Below are 19,922 nucleotides of genomic sequence, written 5' to 3'. Positions count from 1 at the left end.
TTAGTATCACTTTGAATAGCTGTAATAAGTAATTCTATAAAGAACCAAAGTTCTTTTCTGGTCTGAAGTAACCACATAAGAGGAGAGAGAGAGAGAGAGAGAGAGAGAGAGAGAGAGAGAGAGAGAGAGAGAGAGAGAGAGAGAGAATTTCTCCATAGCAATCCTCTTCGATGTGGGTTTCCAAGGACTTTTCTTCACATTTTTGTAGTATGGTTCCCAGCTATTGCTCATCTATGGTATCAACACCACTCCCGACAATCAGCCCACCATAATAAATGTCAGTGGGCACATCAGCTTGAAGATTCACCACTACTCGTTCAGAAAAATTGGCTGTGGGAGGCCGGGATGCAGTAAAGTAGCCACTTACTAACTGGCTGCAGTAGAGGAGCAGCTCTTTACAACACCATCTGCTGAGATGCAGGCTTTGCCCACTCTGCACCTGCAGCACCCAGTGAGTGAGGCACCCAGGCCAGCTGGGGACCAACAGAGCCTGGGTGGTGGATGCAGGACACCTTCAAGAGGAATGCCTGTTCACAGACCTGTCAGAGTTCCGTAGGAGGAGGGTCTTTAACTACATTTTTCTTTCCCAGCAGGCAAGGAAGAGCCTTTGATCTGTAAAACATCTCCGAAGTGAAAAATCGTTTGTTTACATGCAAGATGCATCTCCGAGGGAGGTGGTGTGTGGTCCTCCTAAGCCCTTTCACTGTGGAAAGGGGGCACTGTGGGAGAGAGAATGAAGGCTGGGTTAGGGAAGCCAAGGAAATGGAGAAGAGGAGCAGGTGTGGGGGAGATCAACCAAAACTAAGTGTGTTTGAAAAATGCCATAAAGAAACCCATTGTGCCCTGTATTTGTTACTCTAACTAAAAATAAAGCTACCTTTTAATAAAAAAGAGGCTCTTCAACAGTAAAAAGCCACCATTCCCTGAGAATTTACTATATCCCCAAACAATCATGGAATATTTAAAGATATAGATATAGATATAAATGATATATATGTATGTTTATATAGTCTTTATTAATCTTCACAACTTTGAACTGTAGTCCCCCCCAATTTACAAAGTAGGAAATCAAAACCTACAGAGTTAAGTGTATAACCTATCCAAAATCACACAGCTGGCAAAGGTTGAGATGACAAACGTGGGTGAGTCTGAGCCTACAGGTCATGTTTGTATTCACAACACCACATTCAGGCTGGAACAGGGAGATTGAAAGTTCAAGATCGGCTTGGGATACAAAGTGAGTTCAGGGCCAACCTAAATAACTTAGCGATATCTTGTCCCTAAATTTAAAAACATGGAATATAGTTCAGTGGTACAGCACTCGCCTAGCAGGCATGAGGCATACTCCAGGTAAAACACACAATTCTGCAGAAAATATAAATACATGAATGAAAAATTGATTTGCTCTTTATAAAAAGGTGTAGTAAAAGGCATGGTTGTGAGTGCCTTTAATACCATAACTCAGGAGACAGAACTCCTTCCGTTCAAAGTCAGCCTGGTCTACATAGTAAGTTCCAGGCCAGTTAGGACTACATAGTGAGTGAGACCCTGTCCAGAAAAAAAAGTGTGAAACTATGAATTAAAACTTTCCCTGGCCTTATTTTGTGATCCAATAGCAAGTACCACGGAGTGGGTAACCAGAGATCAAGTTCCCATGAACATCTGGGGAGCTGAAAGCCCTCAGGCGCCAACAACTAACAGCCCAGTCCCACAGTGCCCTCTGGTGGTCACTTGATATCATGAATGATTTTGTTTTGTATTGTTTTGGTTTTTGAGATAGGCGCTCACTTCAGGCAGGCCTGGAACTACTATGTAAAATTCACAGTCTTGTCTTAGCCTCCTTAGAGCTGGGATTAGAGGCAGGAACCACCATCACCGTGCCTGGTGATTTTTCTTCTTTGATTTAAAAATGAGGCCTTGATAATCGGATGCAGTCAGTTTCACCCTTGTTCAAGATCTCTGCTTTCCTACTGTCTTGTTCCAACAAAAGTTGGCTGCTCCCACAGTCCTTGAGACTGGGCCCACATGGTGTGAACTGGGGCATCAAGCTGCGCTGAGATCACTAGTTAGAAATGTCAGGTGCTGTTTTCCGCTGGTATAGGGTTTCCTTGTTTGTCTCTGTCTTCCTAAAGCGAGATTCAAAGAGCACAGGGTCCTCCCACTTCATTCAGTTCATCCCAGAAGTGCAATCCTAGTAACTGTGCCCCGCTGTACTTAGGGTCAGTCAACGTGCCAGCAAGCTATGCAAACGCTGGTGCTGCTGGTTAAACTCTGATTTCTAATCCAACATTTCCCTTCAAACCAGAACTTTACATGGCATGCATGGTGAACGCTATTTTCCCAGAAGTGGACAACCGCACAAGATTGAGAAAGCCTTTGAAGTCTCTAAGACCCATCCGCAGGTAGTGAGCAGTACTGGTAGGAGATTCTGGAGGACTTCCTGGAGGAGGGGCTACTACAGCCAGTTATAAATAGAACAAGACCATTCTCTCATAGGCTCAACATGCATTAAGCCAAAATCCAAATCAGGGGAAAGAGCCAGGGAGTTCTATAGTAGGCCAACAGGTCCTGGAATTCTGTTATAAAGCTTGGGGTCATTTATATATGGTAGGTTACTGGAGAATTTGAAAAGCAAAGTTATGTGACTCTGCTCTGCATTTTAAACACATCACCCCTATGGCTGAGGATTGTGGAAGACACACATGTGATAAGGTAAAGGGACAGCCAGGAGCTAGAGAAGGCCACCATACTAATGGAGCAGATGAGGGCTATCAGAGTCTTAAGGGCACACATAGGCTTGGTGGTTTCTCTCAGTGGGCTGGGTTACCTTCTTTGCATGAATTTTGCCCAATCTCAGATAACCATTAAACAGCAAAGAAGGGAGCAGAATTCATATTCCCTCCCAAGAGGAAAATAAAATACTCACAAAGTACATAAAGAAAATGAAGTACATGTCTTCATCTTCCTATCTTTAATCAAATCAATCCATGAAAGCAGAGAGCGCCCAGGTGTGTGGACTAATCTTCCACCACACAAAAAGAAACCACCAGAAGTGGCAAAGCAGCATCCCCCCCCCCCAGGTTCTCAGTCTCTTTGTCCTTTTGACCCACTGGGCCTAACCATTAACAACACACAGGACAGAGCATAATCTGACATGATTCCTTCCTGAATACCAGCTACTGTTCATGTGGTATTTTGTCACAAAGAGCTTTAAAGGGGGTCAAAATAATACAGGAATTAAAATAACTTTCAGGCTTCTGTAATTCCAAGTCCAAAAATTCACTTCATTTCCCACCGTGGGTTATGCCCAGGTAGTAACATGATCTAAATTGGCACATCCGAGGATTTAGACACATTAATAACAACAATGATATGCCCAGCATAAATAATATCCTCTCATCAAATTTATAGAGAGAAATTTCAAAATTGAAAAGCAAAATCCAAAAAATGTTAAATTTAACAGAATTACAAATCTAAATGGCGTTCCCTTTTCTCAATGAGTTAAAAGTCCAACATTCTGCTTGCTGTGGTGGTTTGTGCCTGTAATCCCAGCACTCTGAAGATAAAGGCAGGAAGATCTCTGTGTTAGAGGCCTACCTTGTCTACCCGAGACTTCCAGGGCCAAATAATGAGGCCCTGTCCATCTCCACCCCAAGAAAGTCCAACATTCTTAGGCTAATGGCCAAAAACAATATTACTTGAATTCTTATTCTGTTCCAATTTAACTAGATGGGGCCTTTTAAAACTACTTACTTGTTTGTTCATTTGCTTAATCAGATATTGTGTACGTGGGTTTGAGTGTAGAAGACAGAGGACAACTTATAAAAGTTGGTTCTTTATTTCTCACCACGTGGGTCCAGGGGATCAAATTCAGGTCAGGCTCAGCAGCCAACACCTTTTCCCATTGAGCCATTGGGGGACTTTGATATTCAGAAAAAGTCAGGCTCCTTCCAGTCCCAGCCAGAATGGCAATCACAGAAATAATTCTTTTAAGGTCTCATTAAGTTATAGATCTCCAAAAACACAGATGACAGCTTATGCTGGAGAAAAAGGGGAAACATCCTCTATTGTTGGTGGGAGTGCAAACTTGTACAGCTGCTCTGAAAAGCAATATGGTGATTTCTCAGAAAATTGGGAATCAGCCCTCCTCAAGACCCAGAAATACCATTCTTGGGCATATACCCAAAGGATACACACTCATACCACAAGGACATTTGCTCAACTACGTTCACGGCAGCATTATTCATAATAGCCAGAACCTGGAAACAACCTAGATGTCCCTCAACAGAAGAATGGCTAAAGAAAATATGATACCTTTACACAATGGAGTATTACTCAGTAGTTAGAGAGAGAGAGAGAGACAGAGAGAGAGAGAGAGAGGGAGAGGGAGAGAGAGAGAGAGGACATCTTGAAATTTGCAGGCAAATGGATGGAACTAGGGAAAAAAAAAAAAAATCCTAATTGAGGTAAACCAGACAAGAAATCAGAAAGACATACATGGTATGTACTCACTCATAAGTGGATATTAGACATAGAGCAAAGAATCCCCTTGGAAAGGGGAAATAGACAAGATCTCCTGAGTAAACTGGGAACATGATGGGGGGAGGTGAAAGGGGAGGGGGACGGAAGGAGGGGAGGGAGAGGAAAAATGAAGGAATGGGATGGTCGAGTTAGGGGAAGGATAGAGAGGGAGAGCAAGGAAAGATATTTCTTGATAGAGAGAGTTATTATAGGGTTAAGGATAAACCTGGCACTAGAGAAATTTCTAGGAATCCACAAGGATGACCTCAGCTAAGATTCTAAGCAATAGTGGAGAGGGTGCCTGAACCGGCCTTCCCCTGTAATCAGATTGAGGACTACCTTAAATGTCATCATAGAACCTTCGTCCAGCAACTGATGGAAGCAGATGCAGAGATCCAGAGCTAAGCACCAAGCTGAGCTCCAGGAGTCTAGTTGAAGAGAGAAAGGAGTGATATCAGCAAAGGGGTCAAGACCATGATGGAGAAACCCTCAGAAACAGCTGACCCAAGCAAGTGAGAGCTCACAGACTCCAGACTGACAACTGGGAACCCTGCATAGGAATGAACTAGGCCCTCTGAATGTGGGTGGCAGTTGTGTGGCTGGGGCAGTTTATGGGGCCACTGGCAGTGGGAGCAGAATTTATCCCTAGTGCATGAACTGGCTTTTCGAAGCCCATTCCCTATGGAGGAATACCTAGCTCAGCCTCGATATAGCAGGGAGGGCTTAGTCCTGCCTCAACATTATTTGGCTGACTTTACTGACTCCTCTCTCTGAGGAGTGGATGGGGACAGGGTGGGGGAAAGGTGGAGAGAGTGGGAGGCGGAGAGGTTTGGGAAACTGTTATTAGTATGTAAAATAAAATGATTGTTTTAAACAATAAAAATGTATAGATCTCACACCTGCCTGAATCTTAAAATTGAGATATAATTTGTGTATCAAATTCACCTGAATTTGTAGGTTGTCATACATTCACCGAATTTTGTAGAGCATCCGCAGTAATCTCATGTTTGAACCACCCAAAAAGAAACCCTGCCCTTTAATGATCACTTTCCTTTTCTCTACCCAGCATGCATGGCAGAACTTCATCATTCTCCCAGCTGAGTGATGGGATGGATATTGTTCACACTTAGTGGTTTTTTTATAATCAATGCTGCTGTAGACATTCATGTAGCCCTGTTCAGTTCTGTTGGATGTGTAGCCAGGCAGCAGGACGGCTATGACTTGTACTCACTATTTAATTCTGTGTACTTGGCAAATTGTTTTCTATAATGGCTACATCATTTTACCTTAGCAGTGTACTAGAATCCAGTTTCTTCCACTCCTCCCTAATTTTTTTTGTTTGCTTTTCTGTTTTATTATAGCATATGCAAAGTATGCAAAGTAGTAAGTAGTTCATGTGGCTTTGATCTGTCAGGGCAACATTGCCAAACTTCATTTTGTTTATTGGTCATGTAGTGTGCTGCCTAGTATCATGCCAATTTGTCATGAGCTAGAGTCATTTGGGAAGAGGAACCCTCAATTGAGAAAATGCCCCACAAAGAGCAGCAGCCTTGGAGAGGAGCCAGACTGGGCTTAGGGGACCATCTGTGTGGGCTGCAGAGGATGGAACTGGAGAAGTGAGCCCAGATCATGAGTGCATGCCAGACATTGGATGCTGGGTGTTGACACTGCTGCAGTTTGATTTTGCGTTGTTCAGATTGTGACTGTACCCTGGTTCTTCCCTCTTGGCATAACAAAGTGTTTCTTTTTTTATTTTACAGAGCCTACAATTGAGTGATTTTACACAGACTTTGGATTTAAAAGACTGGATACTTTAAGATAATGAATTTTTTTTTAAGTGTTTGAACTTCCAAAGACAATTTCGGAGTGTTTATATTATGACACTGATATTAATGTGTGGCCTTAGGAATGGACAAGAAAGGAAAGGTTATGGTTTAACAGTGTAAGTCCGTGTCAAGGTGACAAAAGGTCAATTGTGCTGACTCTTTTTTTCCAATTTGGCACAGGCTTGAGTTATTTGAGAGGGAACATCTGCTGACAAAATGTCTCCAGAAGATCAGGCTTAGGCAGGCTTCATTTTCTTAGTGACTGATGAGGAAGGACCTAGCCCATTATAGGTGATGCCACCCCTGGGCTGGGACCCTGAATTCTGTAAGAAAGCAGAACCACTCCCACCTCTGTGTCAGCCCCTGCCTCCAGGTTCCACCTGGGGTTTGCATTCCTGCCTTGGCTTCCCTCAATGGACTGTGAGTCGAGATATTTAAAACAAATGAACTCTATTTCCCCAAGTTGCTTTTTGATATGGGTGTTTATTTAATCACAGCAATAGCAACCCTAAATAAGACATGGAGTAAGATTATTTTCCATTTTACAGGCACCCAGTTTAAAAAAAAACAAACAGCATTTCATAGCAGTTTAGGGAATTTTTAGAGAAACTTAGGATATTTTAGAGAAACTAGAAGACTTTGTATGTTTTAGAGAGACCGGACTTTTGGGGTGTTAGAATGCATGGAGCCCCTTGCAGAGGTTGGGAAGCAGTGAACAGTGCCAGGAGTGGGAGACTGCAGTGGAAGCTGCCTACAAGCTGGGCAGGGGGCCCAAGTAAAGCCTTAGTGTCCTCAGCTTGCCAACTGCTCTCCCACAGTGAGAGCATGTACAGCTAGCTCCCAATTCAGCATCCCTCAAGCTTAAAACCACCTATCTTGTGATGGGAGATGTCATTCTGTAAATATGTTTCTCTTATTGGTTAATGAATAAAAGCACTGTTGGTCAATAGGAAAGTAAGAGACAAGGAGAATTCAGGGAGAGGTAGGAAGAGATTCAAAATGTAGGACTGAGAGAGAATAATTTTGGGCCCTCTCACCGGTAAGATAAGACCACGTGGAAATACTTAGATTAATAGAAATGGGTTAATATTTAAGACAGAGCTAGCCAATAAGAAAAGCTAGTAACAGGCCGACAGCTTTATATCTAGTACAGCATCTCTGTGTGTTATTTGGGGCACTGGGTCCAGGCCGGCAGGAAAACATGCACTAACAATCTTGCTCTGATGGAACATTCTGTTACAGCCTTCCCCCACCCCCAAACTTTAGTTATCTAAATTCAGTGTACCTGGTGCATGACTAAAATATTAGGTGATTCTGGAGAGCTCAATAAATAGTATCCACTCATTTAGAAGGTTCTCTGTCAATAATCCTGAGTGACTGTTTACTCAGGATATGTGGCAGTGTCTAGAGACCTTGTTATAGCTAGATGGACAGTAAATAAAGGAGGTTTTCTACTCATTTCATGGTTGGAAATCCTGCCAAGTTTGAGAACTCAGAAGTGTAAACAGAGAGGAATTACATCATTTTTATTACTGTTAAAAAGATTAGGAGAGATGAGTATACAGCTCAGTGAAGAGTGCTTTCCATGAATGTACAAGACAATGGATTTGATTCTCAGCTCTGAGAAAAAAAACAGACTAGAAAAACTAGTAAGCAAGTAGACTCATGCATGTAGCCACATGGGCAACTATGCCTCCTCCTATAAAACATACAGCATAATATATATAAAAATATGTGCTTTGTGCACGGTATTCACTCAGTCATAGGAGAAAAAAAAAAAAAAACGGAGTTGGCAATGACACATTTCTCTAGTACTGAAAATAAAAAGATGGGGAAAGCCAGTCCAAAAAGGAAAAGTCAGCAAGGAAGCAAACCATAGTCAAACTGAAATTATGCAATATAGTAATATTTATAACATGTAATTCAAACAAATGAATACTTGTTCTAGAAATTTAAAAACCATTTTCATAAGCAGAAGCACTAAAACTGATAAGTTCAAGATTTAAATAAACACTGAAAAAAGTAAGACCCTAACAGAGAGTGTGTGTGTATGTGTGTGCGCGCATGTGTGTATGTATTCCCCCCACAGCAAAGGGACTTTCTGATCAATTTGGATCAGATGAAAATAAGACCTAAGTCAGTATAATTATATAAAAATACATTATATCAAAAATTCTTGGGGATGTTAATTTTCAATCTGATGGGAGTTAGAACCACCATAAAGACAAACCTCTGGGCATGTCTGGAAGGGGTTTTATAGGTGAAATTGAGGTGGGAAAATCATCCCAGGGACTGAGTTCCTAGACTAAATAAAAGAGAAAAGGGAGCTGGGTAGCAGCATTCACTGCTCTCTGCTTCCTGACTGTGAATACAGTATGACCAGCTGCCTCCTCATGACTTTCTTACACTATAAGGCAACACAAACCCTCCTTTCCTTAAGCTGCTCTCGTCTGGTATTTGTTGCAGCAATGGTAAGAGCAACTAATATAAATAACCTCACAAAAGTTTTTGACGAATAGGTAAAAGCTTTATACATATTTGGTGTGGCAGAACATGCCTGTATCCTAGTACTGGGGATACTGAGGCAGGATCACAAGTTCAAGGACAGCCTAGAAGGTATGCAAGACCCTGTGTCCAAAGAGTGTTGGGGTGAGAAAGCCTCAAATAATTCATTAAATACAAGAAGATTCAAAGTAAGTTTTGGGTTTTTTTTTTTTTTTTAAGTTTTTAAATTAGGTTTTGCCTGTCATAGTGAAGCAATAGATCAGTCATATGTTGATAAGGGTGTAAAGGGTATTGAAAAACTGGAAAAGCAGTGTGATACAAATTTTCTATTGGCAATATGACAACATGTACTCTATGAACTTACTCTAGGAAAAACATAAATTATATATAAAGATTTAGCTAAAATTACTGTGGCTAATAAGCACAGGCTAAATTAATTGTAAAAACATTAAATAAAATTTTATAGACATTACCGTTGAAATATTTGACAAATACTCACCATTTAGTCTTTTTTTCTTTTTTTTTTTTTTAATGTACTTATATGGAACCTAAGCATTTAGGATAGGCAAGTTCTGTTAAAATGAACACACTCAAAAACTCTTTGACAGGGGTGAAGGCTCAATGGGCAAAGGCTTGCTACTCAGCCCGGTGACCTAAGTTCAATATGCAGGACTCATATGATAGAGGGGAGAAAACGATTCCTGCAAGTTGTCCCCTGCCCTCCATACGTGCACCGCACACCCACATATTCACACCCACCACATATTCAACCCACCACATATTCACACCCTCAAAAACTTTTGTTTTTTGGAGGGGCATTAGTATAGGAAAAGATGAAGCTGGAAAGATAGCTCAGCAGTTAAGACACTTGCTGTTCTTGAAAATGACCCCAGTTCATTCCCAGCATCCACGTAAGGCTCACAATCCCTTGTAACTCCAGTTCCAGGGGACCCAACACCATCTTCTGGTTTTCACGGATGCAAAGCTGGTATGTGGTACACAAACATACATGCGGGCAAAACACTCCCACACATTAAAAAATAAAAAATGTCTTCAAGTCTAGGAAAATATAAAATGTGATTGCTACTTTGCTTACCTGCGCTTCTACGATGTACATACTGCACACATATTTTATGTTTTCAATAGGAATTAGGAAAAGCTGAATTCAATGTGGAACACTTCATTACAAAGTATCAGAGTTTGAACTCAATTTTCTTAAGGGATCATTAAGGTTTTTAAATGATATATTCAAAATCAAAGCTCGGTTTGTTTTGAAATAGATGCTGTTTCAGGATAAAGTTCAGGAGCAGGGATGACAGTTCAGTGGTTAAGAGCACTTGTTCCTGTTGCAGAGAACCCAGGTTCAATCTCAGACCCACATGGCAGGTAACAACCCACCATAAGTCTAATACCAGGGGGTCCAGTACCCTCTTCTGGCCTCTGCAGACACTACACAGGAAGCAGACCTACATGAAAGTGAGTTATTCATACACATAGAATATACAAAATAAATAAAATCTTTTTTAAAAAACAAGAATTAAGTTCACTTTTAGCAAAGAGGCCAGGAAGGTCAACCAGAGGCCAGGAAGGTCAACCATTGGCGGACATTGGCTGAGACAGACCTCTTCCACCCTCAAGCCTCTGAATAAAAGGGCTTGATCCCACTCCCAAAACAAATAAATGAGGAAGAAAATAAACAGAAATCAATGTGAAACCAAGTATCAAAATAAGTATATTTGTTCCACTAGACCTTTCAATATAATAAATAAAATCACCTTTAACCAAAAACATGTTTATTTTATGTCTTTAAAAAAACAAAACAAAACAAAACTCTTCCTTTCCCAAAATAACCATGATTAGCTTAGAAAAAATGGGTGTATATCTCCAAAGTATTTCCTTTTAACGGAAACTTCAGTTTATAGAATCTAAACATCAAAGGTTTTTTTAAAAAGCCAAAATCTAGCATAAGTCAAGGCAATCCATTCATACTTCAGGCCCTTCTCCTCCAGGAACCAGCTGCATTAGAGAAAAAGAGTTTATTAATAACACTATCATTCCACCTAAAACCCCCCATATGCTCCTCATGGACCAAAGTCACCTCTCTCTCCCATCCTTCAATTCCCTATTTTTCCGGGTCATCAACATCTGTTAGTAATCCCCACATCACTAATTGATGTTTAAGAGTTTCTACAATGATTCCTGATGAACTAAAGATATTAAAGGTAATAAAGATTACTCAGTAAATGAATCTTAAGGCCCAGAGCTCTTTCAATAGCTGTGCTGGGGCACTGATGACTGAAGCCTCCCTTCCCATCCTTAGCATGTCTAGGCCATGAACGCTGAGCTAAGCAGTAATTTAGTCAGTTCTGTAATCCCTGCCCCATAGAACTAATTACATTCAAAATAAAACAGCTTTAATGTCTTACCATCGTTATATTATTTCCATTTAGTAAAATCTGATCTAATTTTGTAATCCTTCTTCCTTCTGGTGTAATTTCACTAAATAGATTTAAAAAAAAATGGAGTCAGGATAAGTAAGTATTCAAAGGCAATGTTGTGGAAACACTTTTCCTTTCTAAAAATCATTCCTGGGGTAAGGAGAATAGCTTGGTGGCTAGCAGAGTAAAAGGCCCTGAGTTCAGTCCCTAGCACCAAAACTGTTACCTTACATATGAACTCATAGAAATACAATAATCCTGTTATCCTTACATATGGATGAATATGACTCATACAATTACAATAATTTTCATAAATACAGTCTGCCACTGGATAACAGTCATGTAAATATAGCTCACTATAAAGTTTGTTCACACTAATTTCTTAGAAATTCAGGAATAATAACATTAAGATAATAATCCTCCGGCCCAACTTCACAAACACCAGTAAATAAAGTTTTAGTATTAAATAATTCCAACCGGTAATACTTTTTAATCAACCATACGAATCCTGCTATGGCAGTTTAAATGAAAACAGCCTCCACGGGCTCACATGTTTGAAAAACTTGGTCCTCAGTTGGTAGAACTGTTTGGGAATGGTTAGGAGGCGTGGCCTTGTCGGAGGTGCGTCACTGGGGTGGGCTCTGAGGTTCAAAGAAATAAATTATACCCGGTAGGCTCTCTCAGTCCCACACCTGCCTGCTACCACACTCCTCGCCATGAAAATGGTGGTGGCCCTCTGAAACTCAACACTTTCTCCTACAAACTGCCTTGGCTTCGCAGTAACAGAAAAGTAACTAAGGCACCGGCCCTTAATTCAAGAAGGTATTTCCTCCCCAACTCCCCCAATTGGTTGATTTTAATACTACTCACAACTCTGTGACATCTTCCAACACCATATCTGAGATGTGTTGTTAAGAAAACAAGGTTGAATTTATTCTGGTTTCAGTTTTTGACTGGTTGCAAATATGTTCATCACAATGGTGCAAATTCAAAAGGTTTGTTGTTGGCCAGAACCCTATCTGCTCTCTGCAAGCACACCTCTTAAAATGTTACCAGGTTCCTGGGAAATAAATTGTTTTTTAATGTAATAGAAATATGTCATCTGTCTACAGCTCTTATATTAATACCTCTTTTTAAAAAACCTATCCGATTACCACTTTTTAAAAGGATACTGACAAAGTCATCAAATCCTAGAAGTGTACCAACAATTTCTTTATCACTCTTCATCACAATGTGAATTCTTGATCCTATGCACTTGTCCACAAGCTCTATGGAAGGAAAAAGACTGTTTTACCCACTTACTAGTTCAACAACCATTTGAGTGCTTACTTTATTATTTCCGTATCACTAAAGATAAACAAAAACCAGTCACTAAATAACTACATCTTATACAAATCTCCGTTCAACCATTAGCACAAACGTTTGCCTTGGCCTTCACTTACCTTCTTTTTTGCTGCAATTAACATGACTGCTATTTTATTTAGATTACCTAGTTAATCTAAATAAAGGTGGAAACCGTGATAGTTTTTCCTCGTCAGTGTTTCTTTGGGTGAACAGTATCTAACACATCCTGAAGTGGCCGCTGCAAAATCTTTCCATCATAGCCACATTCACTAACTTCACCAGCGCCAAAACATTACAGAGGAGATGCAAGATTATCGACGCCAGCTTCCTGTCACTGTCTCCCTCGCCTTTACCTCTGTGCCTGGAGACAGACCAACCTGAGCGTCTCTGTAGCCTACCTAGAACTGCTCGGCACGGTGTTTTTTCAGTGTGCTGTCTGAAAGCAACGGCTGTAATTTGAATTCATTATTCAGCAGTACCCATTGTTGAATTAATGAATAACGGGGCTCATCTCCAGATTTCTTTTTAAGATTCACTGCTGACCGTGGCGCCCTCCTCACACAACCAAATACAGCATAGACTCTGCCAGGTCTGTGGACCGAACAGACCAAACTGCGAGCTGGGACGGCTACCCGTGCATGGCACCTTAACTGGCGAGCTCACAGAGGCCGAGGGCGCCCTTCCTTAGGTGGGACCCTCGCCGGCCACCGACGGGTAAAACGCCCGGGCGGGACGGCAAGGCCGGGCCGGAGGAGCAAGCCTCGGCCGCCGGCGCGGACCCGCGGCAACCCGCCCGCTCCCCGGGCCAGACTTTTACCTAGTGGCAGGAGCTGAGACGGGTTCGTGGTCGCGTTTGCCGCCATGGCCACGCCGGAAGTGGCATAAGGCCACCGGCGCAGACTTTAAAAGAGCGCGCTTCCGCCCTTTTCCACAGCTGGCTCAGGCCAAACTAGTCGCGGGCCGATGTGGCGATCGGTGAATCCAAATGGATCACCGACGGATTCGATAGACTACCACCATCCCGTGCCCCAGAGTTCTGCTAAATTTGAGAAATTGTTTGAGGGCCTCCTCCATGCCTGAAGACCACACCATACGAGATCTCTGAGTTGGCTAGTTTTCCTCTAGAAGGCTGCATCTCAAGCTGGAATCGTTCTTCAGAGCTATAAAAATCAATTAAGATTTCCCATCACCAACTCGTTCTGCGTTCTCAGTAACTACTCATTTTCTTAAGGAATCTGGTTTTTAATCCTAGAGGACTGAACACCCATACGAAGCATTAAAAAAAAAATTCTATACCAAGTATTCACAAGATTTTTTTTTTAATTTTTAGTACTTTATTAATTCCTTCTTGTCCTTTCTAGAAGTCTAGTTTATTGCAGGCTTTTAAAGTTACTAACAGTTGTTTATTAATAGGCAACCGCTAGATGTCACTCTGTATGTTGATGTCATCACATTTGGAAAGCATGCTATCACAATTTTGTTTTGGAAAAAGATTTAAAAAACAAAAACCTGCTATGTGGAGTGGCCAGCAATCCCAACGCTTAAGAGAGAGAAGGAGGCCACAGTTGCCCAGCATGGACAAATTGGTAAGACTGTTGGACCCTAATTCTGGGGTCCTGATGGGCGATGGGAAAGCCCCACGACATAAACACCAAAACCAGGAGATGCAACAAGCAAGAGGTGTTTATTGAGCGAGTGCACTCGGGTGACAGCAATCTCGGGGAAAGCTGCACACCCCTCAGAGGGTTTAGGCCCTTTTTAAAGAGAGCAGAGCGGCATACATGCATAGGGCATAAGGTGATTGATTACAAAGTATAATTACAAAGTACAAAGTATAATTTCATGTTTGAGAGATCACCCAGGTGTGACCTATTCTTCTTTAAAGGAAAAATAACAGGATGACAGGGAAAGACCCCAGACTGTCCGTTGGTCAAGTATGACCCGGCCAGGACCATTCATCTGGAACCATCTGTTCCAGGGTTGGGGCCCATTTCCTTGATGTGGGCCATGACCTGAGAGACTTCAGTTATTTTACAAGAGATTGATGATTCAGGTACTAGCCCTATTTAACAGAATCAGCCTAGCATGACCACTAGCCCCATCACCATAGTAACTTTCTTGTTCTCATAATTTCTGTCTTTTCCTCCCATGTCAATGTCTGTTCTTTATGATTTTCTGTATTCTGCTTGCAAGAATCATTCTCCTGCCCCTTTCCTACATCCTTGCTCTGCAAACTAAAATCTTTCAAGACCTGACACAAAATAGGAAATAAAAAATAATGAGCTTGACCACCTACCTTAGCACTAGAGTGCTTTCCTAGCATTCATTAGGCCCTGAGTTGGTCCTACTTAGAAGGAGGAGGAGAAAAAAGAAGAAAAAGAAGAAGAAGCACATAAATTGTTTACCTTCGTTTGTCTCTTTTGTATCTGAGGGGCTTAAAGCTAAACAATCAAAATAAGGGAGAGCATAATGAACAACATTCATTTTTACAGGGTTTGGTAAGCACCCTTTATTCCTTCATTGAACAAAAGTCTGCCGAATACTGTTTGATTAGCAGCTTGCTGGTTAAAGCAATGTTCACTAAAGTGTTCTATGTGTGTGAGTGGGAAAAAGGACAAATAATAAGTTGTATGTATGTAGCACTATGAAATTTACCACATAAAGCAATGCCTCTGGGGATTCTGGAAAACTCTACTCCATTCTCAATTTCAATTAGTGGTGGCTTTTCCCTGAAACCCCCATTCCATAAGTCTTGTGTATCTACTAGGTGCCAGGGCAATTACAAATACACTTTTTTATTCTTTTAGTTTTTTTTTTTTTTTTTTTTAAGACAGGCTTTCTCTATGTAACAGCCCTGGCTGTCCTGGAACTCACTTTGTAGACCAGACTGGCCTTGAACTCACAAAGATCCACTGGCCTCTGCCTCCCAACTGCAGAAATACACTCTTTACTGTCATCTTTAAGGCAAGAATCATGATTAAGTTCCTTGTGCTGAAAGAAATTAAGTAACTGTCCCATGGTCACACGTATCAGCTTGAAAAGCTTCACAGAGGAACTGACAAGAGTCTAGTCCTGCATGGTGATTAGAGTGTGGATAAACAGACAAAGGTAGTTCCAAGTGAAGGGGACATTGTGTGCAGTTGGTCCGTGTCACTTCCAAGCTCCTCTTATTGATCTTGTCTTTAAACCACATTTCTCTTCCATTTAATATGCAACACTTGTCATCTGAAATGTATTTCCTTAACAACCCCAATCTTGAGCGATTTTTCTCATTTAACTATATGATATTCCTCAATGTCCTAGTAAAGATATTGCTAATGTCTCAATACCTTTCTCAGAGATGATTTCCCATTCTGAGTTTCATGAGGAAGAAAGAGGAAGAAAGAAAGAAAGAAAGAAAGAAAGAAAGAAAGAAAGAAAGGAAGAAGGAAAGAAAGAAAGAAATTGGGCCTGGCATGGCTTTTGGAAACCTCAAAGCCCATGCCCAGTGAGTGACATACATCCTCCAAGGCCACACCTACTGCAATAAAATCATACCTCCTATTCCTTGTAATCCTTTTAAACAGTTTTACTCCCTGGTAACTAAACATCCAATATATGAGCCTATGTGATCCATTCTTATTCAAACCACATCAATGTCTGTGTGTCACACGTGTGCCTGGTGTCCATGGAGGCCAGAGAAGGCATCAGATCCCCTGGGACTTAAGTTACAGTCAGTTGTGAATCAGCATATGGATGTTGGGAATCAAATTCAGGCCTTCTGGAAGAGGTGTCAATGCCATTAACCATGGGACTATTTCTCTCGCCCACTGAAAAGATTATTTTAATGATTAAATTAAATAACCTATAAAATTGGTTAGGACAAGATATAATGCATAACAAACTGCGTTATATTTGATATATTGTTACTCATTGATCTTTGTTTCCTAATACTAACATGATTATTCGTTTAGGGTAGGGACTACATACAGAGAGCATTATTGCTTGCTACTTTGTTCTTTGGAGGCTGGTGAGATGGCTCAATGGGTAAAGGTGCACTTTGCTAAGCTAGTTAACCCAGGTTCAACCTCTGGAGCTCACTGGGTAGAAGTGAACCAGCTCCCAAAAGCTGTCCTCAACACTCTAACCTATGCATTCCCCCACACAAAATAAATGTAAAATGAAGGTTGTTTTATAACCATAAACCACATGAAGGCAACAGTTCATCTTGCTTGGTTCACTAAAGCCAACACATTCCTAGATTTGATCTAACCAATGTTCTTTGAATTAAGGCACACTCATTAATCTCTGTAAGGTTCTAAATACAGAGTAAGGCCCAATTCACTTATGAAGCCTCTTTCTTTTCTGGATTTTTTTCTTTCTTTATTCCTGTATTACTTTCATCAGAAAAAGAATAATACAGTGATGGGAGATGTCATTCTGTAAATATGTTTCTCTTTTTGGTTAATGAATAAAGTACTGTTGGCCAACAGGGAAGCAAGATAGGTGGGAGTAGGAGAGGTGGAGGATTCTGGGAAACGTAGGACAGAGTCACAATGTGATCTCAGAAGGAGAGAACACGTGAGTCTGGCATTCTTAGTAAGGTAAGACCAAGTAGAAATACTTATATTAGTAATTATTGGTTAATAATTAAGCCAGAGCTAACCATTGGCCACCAGCTTTGTAACTAATAGAGACTCTGTATGTTATTTTGGGACTGGTGGGGCTGTGGGACCAGGCTGGCAGGGAAAGTGCTGGTAACAATACAGTCAATCCTTGAAGTCTCCAATGATATGAACAAAACGAACACTAGCAATTTTCTTTTTTGCCAGGATGGGGATTAAACTAGGGACTCACACACACTGGGAAAGTCCTCTACCACTAAGCTATACCCTCCTAACCTGGTTTTTTTTTTTTTTTGGTGGTGGTGGTGGTGGTGGTGTGGTGTGTGTGTGTGTGTGTGTGTGTGTGTGTGTGTGCGCGCGCGCATGCGTGTGTTTTCTGTTTTGTTTTTGTGTTTTCTTTTGTTTTGAGACCTCCTGAGATATAAAGCAAGCTCAAGGCCAACCTGAGTAGCTTAGTCACATGAACTGGTTCATGTAAAAACAGCTTAGTTTGAAGACCTTGAAGTCTTCTGTCTCTTGCTTCTTTGGTATCTTCTCAAACCCTGAGCTGAAACAAATCCTTTCCCCTTTAAGTCACTTCCTGGTAAGCATTTGGTCAGATAGTAACTAAATACAGCATGCCTTTAAATGATATCTTAAAACATTTAAACATAATGGTTATAAATACATGATTTAATCTCACATGACCTCTCTAGGATACAAAGCGGCACATATTTCTAAAGGCATAATTATGTCTCCTGAACAGTGAGTTAAATATTGATATTCACTGAAGACAGAAATCTAGCCACACATTTAAACAAAGGTGTGAAATTAAACTTAATTTTAGCTATTCCAATTGTGGAAAGTATTAACACAGTTTAAATCAAGAAAATAGTAAAAGTTGGGGGCTGGAGAGATGGTTAACAACTCTTCCAGAGGACCCACATGCCAGCTCACAACTGTCTGTAACTCCAAACCTATACCCTCACACAGACATACATGTAGGCAAAACACCAATATATATAAAATAAAAACAGATTGCTTTTTTTTAAAAACAAAGAAAATAGTAAAAATCAAGTACTTAACATAAAAGGGTAACATTTAAGAAATGTTAATGTACTCTGTATACTGGAAATAGTATTTCCATGAGCACTATCAAGAAGTTTATAATATAAAAAGGATATGGATAGTAATATATTGAAAAATGTGGAGTTTTTTTTAGTAGAATCTAAACAATTTGCGTTTTGAAATTGTAGCTCACTCAGCAAAGGATTTGAAACCCTTGGAACAACAGACCTATTTTGTGCTAGTTATAATAAACCCAAAAATATGCAATGAAAATTGTACATTGAGATATATATATATATATATATATTACTAGAATATTCTAGTACCGTGATATATACCCAGGTTTTTTATGTATGTATATATGTACTGAAATAATCATTTCATAGGTAGAATGTAAATCTTTGTTGTCAAAGATGTTATGATTCAAGGTTTAAATTGCTTCCAAACTCTTACATATATTTTATGTATTTATTTTTGCAGGTCTGAGGAGGATTCTTATTTACCTAGACTGACCTTAAACTCTCCGTTGGGAAAAATTTGTCTTTTCTTGCAAACAGGGGTAATAATCATGTGTGTTCTTTGTCTCCTCCCCAGGCCCCAGGTCGGTTTAAACACTGCTTACTTTGCACTCTGCCCTTTGTTCTCCTTTTCTGGCCTCTTTCTAAATTAGTTGATCAGGAGTAGATGTGAAATCGAACCTCACTCAGCTAAGGAGGAAAAGCTAAGCCTCCAGCCTCCACCACCCACCTATACCACTAAAACCTAGCCTTAGGGATAGAAGATTGAGGCTGCTCTGAGCAGGAGCGCTTGATTGTATGATTTTCGGACTTAGGACTCTCCTTGTCCGAAATTGTTGTTATTAATTATTTTTGTTGTTGTTTCATAAGACAGGGTTTCTCTGTGTAACCCTGGCTGTCCTAGAACTCGCTCTGTGCTCTATCGACCCCACTGGCCTCAAACTCAGAAATCTCCCTGCCTCTGCCTCTGGAGTGCCGGGATTAAAGGCATGCGCCACCAAGCCCAGCCTGATGTGAAGTTACAAATTTTTGCTGGGCCACTATAATTGGAATCGTTATCTTTTACCTTGTGAGCACATTTCTAACACTATTTAGCCCAAGCTGGCTTGAAACTTGCAATCCTACCTCAGCTCCTCAAGTTCTGGCATTACACACATGCAGCCACTACATGGGGCTGCACAAAAAAATTAAACGGGAAAAAAAAATAACCTCTAGAACGAAACCAAAGAAAAATTTGACTAAGCAACCAACTTAATTTAGACGTTGAACGCACGAGATACCGAACCTCATAAATATGACTCCTTGTTGGGTATTTAAAACTCAAGGCTGAGAGATTCTACAAAAGATTTAAAGAGTGAAGAGAAAACACGTTTAAAAAGAAGCTGGGGGAGTTGGAAGGAGATTTCAAGAATTTTAGAAGTGATCTGACAAAGAACGTAGGAAGAAAGGAGCAGGTGTAATCAGCAACCATTCTCAACCCCTTCTGCAAGGGTCCCTGAGGGTCTGCATCCTTCCCGCCCCGCCCTGCAGGTTCTATAGAACACGCCTCCCCCGGGAGGCCCCGCCCCTTCTGCTTTCCAGCCACGCCCCTCCCCTTTCCCTCTGGTCCCGCCCCCTATC

At 40.9% G+C, this 19,922-nt stretch overlaps 1 protein-coding gene across 1 annotated transcript; it reads right to left on the bottom strand.

Moving 5' to 3' along the window:
- Positions 1 to 10,564: 10,564 nt before the first annotated feature.
- Lsm5 (LSM5 homolog, U6 small nuclear RNA and mRNA degradation associated) lies at positions 10,565 to 13,608 on the bottom strand. Its single transcript, XM_051203074.1, has 5 exons — positions 13,452 to 13,608; positions 12,463 to 12,558; positions 12,161 to 12,188; positions 11,279 to 11,351; positions 10,565 to 10,868 (listed from the first exon to the last, which is right to left on the bottom strand). The coding sequence occupies exons 1-5, from the start codon at positions 13,495 to 13,497 to the stop codon at positions 10,836 to 10,838; spliced, it is 276 nt and encodes a 91-aa protein (XP_051059031.1). The 5' UTR covers positions 13,498 to 13,608; the 3' UTR covers positions 10,565 to 10,835.
- Positions 13,609 to 19,922: the final 6,314 nt, after the last annotated feature.

This window comes from Phodopus roborovskii, unplaced genomic scaffold (genome assembly GCF_943737965.1).
Source record: "Phodopus roborovskii unplaced genomic scaffold, PHOROB, whole genome shotgun sequence".
Taxonomy (NCBI): domain Eukaryota; kingdom Metazoa; phylum Chordata; class Mammalia; order Rodentia; family Cricetidae; genus Phodopus; species Phodopus roborovskii.
Note: the sequence above shows the minus strand (reverse complement) of the source record. Positions and strands in the feature narration are given on the sequence as shown.